Raw genomic sequence first — 5,653 nt, 5'->3', positions numbered from 1 at the left:
ACGTTTTTATCAGGAAATGGCAGAGGAATTAGGAATTCGTGTCATTCCATTTGAAGACATTCCTGTGAAAAGCCCAGATGCCAGTCCAATGGGTTTTTGTGCATTTGGACTGTTGAAACGATGTCTTCAACATCGCTGCCCGCGCACCCTGGATGGTCTATGTAAAGCTTGCAGGGAGGATGGGACTGAATTACCATGCCTATCCTGCGCCGGAGCTTGCTGCAATGGAAACTGCAATGCCGGGCGATAGTCCACAATGCTGGGGGTCCAATAGAACATGATCGGTGGTGGTGTCGGCGAGTTATCTCTTAAGGTGAGTACCTGTCAAAAATTGTCGGATATAAAGCAAACAACCTTCTATGCACTGTCAGTAAGGAAAGGATTTCAAGAATTTCATTCTTATTTGCATAAATGAGAGGCCCATATTGTGAAATATTATGTAGGCCTATATACGAGAATAAAAATAAAATTTGAACCTACCTATTTTCACGATTTTAAGTTCGGGTACTCCTTGTTGGTGCAGTAATAACGTTGTTGCCTTGAAACTAAGGGGTTCCGGGTTCGATGCATGGTGGTTTAGATACCACTTGAATTGTATGTCCGATCCCCATTAGCTTATCTGTTCATAAAGTGGACATACAAGAAAAATCCACAATGATTTGGAGCTTATCGTAATTCGTAATCGTAAGCCGAAATTAATTATGTCCCTCATTTCAGTTCACTACACAACACACAGCACATATCATTCACAAGAATACAATCCACTCACTACTGTATTCACACACTGCATCTAAATAAATTCCACGCACCAAGACCACTCGACGCAATCTAGACTAGAACTGGTCCTTGTCATTTCGGTAAACCATTCCCGCTCAGCCAACAATTTTCTACTCCCCACTGTATCTCTAGTTGTTTGAAGGTCAACGACCTCTTTTCAACTCCTCTGCAAGCGTTCAATGATGTTCTTGTCCCTGCCACATGACACTTTCCCCTTGCCCGCAATAATTTGGCTTCAAAATTCTCCATTCCTGGGAAGATTACGTGCTGGGAAAAATTAGTTTGCAACATTGACCCAGACTGTTGAGGAAGTTCAGATGGTTTTTACCCTGCCATATGCAACCCTGTTCTCTCTCCTGTAACAGTTTGACTCTACAATTCCCCGATCCTGGGGAAATTACATGATGGGAAAAATTGGTTTGCAACATTGCATCAAGCTTACCCGTCACCCCCGTGGAGTTGCCCGCCAGCTGGGCCAGCAGTCTCACGAATTCAAAGAAAGCGGGCAATGTTTCCAACTTCTAAGAAATAGGTTCATCTTCGTATTGAAATGAAAAATTTTATGCACATTTTTTGATAAGATATTTTTTTCTGTATTTTATTTCCCGAGTCTGGGCTTCGCAGATAGCCCCGAATATACGCATCTGCTTGAAGGCTCTGTTTCAAAGTCAATTGAATCACGTATGGATAGCTTTAGATCCAAAGGCTACGGTACTACATCTAAATCTTGTTTCTCTTTTGGTGTAAGGCACCCTGTTTTACATCATACAAGAAATGTACTGTACTATTATTTCAAAAGAACTTTGCTCTTCATATTTTAACATGAACAAACTAGGCACTTGGAAAGAAAATTAGATCAGGCAAATTTTATTTACTAAATTAAGGATTTGACAAGCATCAAGCAAATTTTACTATTCATTGGCATGCATGCAGATGCAAAAAATTTCATTTCACAATCTTTCTTCACTTCCAGCCATCATTGGATTTGGAGTATTTTTTGTTTGGTAAAAGAAAAAAACAATCCGGATATTTCCACTGTTCACGAGGAAGAGTGTGTAAACTTATCATTTCCTTGCAGATATTTTCCTCCAACTTTGTTCTTACTGTTTTCTTGTTAGTTTCTGCACCTGGATTGTTTATGACAGCCTCTGCCAAACAATTGACAGAACTCTCTGTAACACAAATATTATCCATGGCCTGAAAGGGAAAAGTGAAATGGAAGAAAATGCAAGTAAGACATTTCTATATCCACAGTCGAGCCTATCAAATCAAAATAAGTGCAGAATGAAAACTTCAGGCATTTCATTGTTTCTTGCCAATATGTTGAGGATCAGAAGAAGATGGAAGACTCATAATATTCTCAATAATTAGGGATGGGACAGATTAATCGGTACTCTATCGGTATCGACCGATATAAGGTAAAATTTTTATTAATTAGGAGTCTTATAATTACTACAATATGAAAACTATGGAAAATGAGGAAATATTATTTGTCAAACCTGTACTTTTCTTTGTTTAGGAGTTATAAATATGACAGCTTTCGAATAATAATTACACGGAAATAAATGAAACTTTGAAAGTGCATCATCAACAGCGTTACTTATTCTTTCTTTTACATCTAAAAAAAAGGTAAAGTGCTCCCCTGTGCTTAACACCATGAAGGCGTATAGGGGGTGTGGGGGTAACGCCCCACACTTTCTTGATCCGGTCGTGAGTGGGGGTGATGTGATCAGCATCATGCCCCTGACTGCCTTTATCCCCCAGGGTTTCCCCCAGGTACCCATGTCATTCGATGCTGGGTGGGTGCCAGGGCCGCTTCCAACATTAGAAAAGTTCCCGGATTTGAACTGGCCGGGGATCGAACCCGGGACCGTAAGCATGGTAGTCAGACACATTACCGACTGAGCCACTGCGGCTTATGCTGACCATCTGATAGCGCATGCATGGTGTTATCACCTCTTCCTTTGCCACTTTTAAATTTACAACCCACGTCTTTTACATCTACACTGGAAAAATACCTAACAGCCTGTAGTTTCATTCAAAATTCTGGTATTTTATTATTTTTATGAATATAGACGTGGGTTGTAATTTTAAAAGTGGCAACACTGTCAGGAAGAGGAAGAGGTGATAACACCATGCATGTGCTATCAGATGGTCAGCATAGTCAGTTAGGGCCCACGTTGATGTGTGGAGTACCAAAAGTGATTGGGGCACAGAGTGCTGTTGTGTATGTACAAGGTTGAAATGAACACCATTTTGTTCACTGCCCTAAAACATGTTTGCCAAGGTAAGACAGCGATTTTGGATCAAACTCCAGGTGGCCCATGGCAAAAGTGCACGAGAACGTCATCAATATTTGCATGAAGCTTGTAGCAACAATACTTAGCTGTATCTGATAGTTGCAAAATGGTGACAATATGGGGAACCCAACAAGATGCAATTTTATTCATGTTCTCACTGACACATCCCAACCTCCTCAAGAATTGCACTTAACCATTGTGCAACTAAATTGTATGTTTTTACTTTACGATATTGGATTTCATATCAGTCTTTTCCATAACTATTATCCTTACCTCTTCGACTGCTTGTTTCTCAAAAACAACCAACTCTCTAATCATACTGATGCAATTATTTTCAGAGAACTTCTCCAGATCAGTTGCTTGTAAATGTGTGTGTGGTGGCTTTACCACTGGCCAATCAGAGCAACCCTATTTCATTAAGAGAAATATGAAGACAAGTTAGGAACTTCATTGAGCATGAATATCATTGCAGAGTTTAGCATTCAAAATTAATAGATGTCAAATAAAGGTGCCACTGGAGGTTTGGCCTGCGTTAGCAGATACTCTTTCAAAAAATTCTCTCCATTTGAAAAGCGGCCACAACATTCCAAGTTCTTAAAAAGTCACATCTGTTTAGAATTTCTTTAGAGCATTCAAGTGAATGTTTAATTGTTTGGTTTCACAGTTGTCTAGCTATGTCTGATAAGAGAGTATGCATACAATGTCATAAAACTATCCCAAATATCTAGACTACAGTGAAGAATTACTTGAATCCTCTAGGACACACATGTGCACAAGGTTAAAAATTATAATTAGTTTCTTTTCCGAGTTTTTCTATGACCTCAAGACCGAAATGGGGTCCAGATTATGATCACTTGACATGGGACTTTTTCTGGACTTGGCAACACTACTATAAATATTGACGACCCAAGAATTCCATGTTGGAACATCAAGTGTAGTGCCAAACATTGATTGCCTTGTCCAGAATAGTTTCCCATTAGTTGGTAAGTACATATCTTGGTGCAACAGTCTTATGTACAAGATTTTCACGTTAATTTTCGATCAACCATCTCTACAATGTATTTTGTGGGTCGGATTACAAAATGTTCAAGTCACACTGAATCAGGAATGGCCCACATCCTAACCAGACCCTCGCTCTGCTCAAAGTTGTACAAATCTGCTCTAGAAGAAATTCCAAATGATGATTTTTCTTTTAGAATTTGAAACAAAGAAGGAATTTCTTTGAAAGCAGAGAACTTTTCAAACCAGTCGTTGCTGCTGCAGGCTCGAGTGGCCCCTTAATATGAAAAAATTAAACCAGTTGTAATTAATAATTACAAATTGTTTGGATGTATGTTGAAAACTCCAGACTTTTTTGCTGAAAGGTCATGTCAGTGGGAACGTAATCGCCCCCTGACATTGCAATTGCGATCATTTGGAAACAAATTGTAACATTTACTTCTTAACCCATAATTCAAAAGAGGAATGAAACACGTAAGGTAACCTAATCAAGTTATACATTTCCATATTTCAGAAGAAATTAAATGTTATACTGGGCATACATTACCCATATATTATACATGTGGTAGAAACTATTATACTTACAATACGTTGCAAGTAGCTTTCAATGTCTGTTGGCACATTAGAAAATTCATCTATGGAGCAGGTGGAACTCTTTTGCTTTGGTGAATTCATGATGTGAGGGAAGACAGCAACTATGCTCAAAGGCTCTACAACATGTTTAGAGTTTCGATTGTCTTACCTCTTCTCTACAGAGATAAAGATACACATTTTACTAATCATAGTGCAGGAAATTAGATATGATACTGGAAACTATTGTTGCTAAACTATGCATGAAATTGTTACTCAACTACTTCTTTTTGTTACAAATGCTTGTTAATTTTGCCATAGTTATTAAACATGCAATATAGTTCTTTATACAACTTGTTTGCAGGATGCAGTTCAACAATATATTTTTAGAAAGTTTGTTTAAGTTGTGGATTCTGTATTCGTTAAGTGTTTGGTCTTTCTTCTTTGTGAATTGAAAATTTCCCTACTCAAATTTTGAAGTGAATTAATATTATGCTGTATAAATTCTACTTTCACTGGTTTGTTCCCATCAGGTATCCAATACATGACATTCCCAGTCATTTTGCCACATTTCGAGATAACACATTTTTTGTGGAAATACATAAGTACCGGCTCTGCATGCAACACTATATTTTTAAGTATATTTACACTGAAGCAATAGAGTATACAAATGCTAAAACATCCATATTCATAGCAAGTATACTTTATTTAATATTTCATGATTTTTGGATATTTTTAAGAATTTCTTGGTCGTATTTTGGTTACCCAGAATTTTTCCAGGATTTCTAAGCCAGGGGGGCTGAAAACTTGCTTGAAGGTATCTCATTAAATTTACATTACCTCATACAGAACCATTAGTGTAACTGGAGTTTATTTTCAGGGGATGTTCAAGTTGAACGATTCTTATGTACACATGTAATTTCAATGTCCAATGAAAATTACTGGAGCCTTCTGACCCCTAACAAAATTAACAATCAAAATGGAAATAATTAAGTAAACCATCAAAC

At 37.8% G+C, this 5,653-nt stretch overlaps 1 protein-coding gene across 1 annotated transcript; it reads right to left on the bottom strand.

The window, feature by feature from the left end:
* Positions 1-1,640: 1,640 nt before the first annotated feature.
* On the bottom strand, positions 1,641-4,819 carry LOC145988248 (uncharacterized). Its single transcript, XM_083123113.1, has 3 exons — positions 4,662-4,819; positions 3,351-3,485; positions 1,641-1,974 (listed from the first exon to the last, which is right to left on the bottom strand). The coding sequence occupies exons 1-3, from the start codon at positions 4,749-4,751 to the stop codon at positions 1,741-1,743; spliced, it is 459 nt and encodes a 152-aa protein (XP_082979239.1). The 5' UTR covers positions 4,752-4,819; the 3' UTR covers positions 1,641-1,740.
* Between the last annotated feature and the right edge of the window lie 834 nt (positions 4,820-5,653).

Source organism: Lepisma saccharinum, chromosome 5 (genome assembly GCF_977018435.1).
Source record: "Lepisma saccharinum chromosome 5, izLepSacc3.1, whole genome shotgun sequence".
NCBI classification, from domain to species: Eukaryota; Metazoa; Arthropoda; class Insecta; order Zygentoma; family Lepismatidae; genus Lepisma; species Lepisma saccharinum.
Note: the sequence above shows the minus strand (reverse complement) of the source record. Positions and strands in the feature narration are given on the sequence as shown.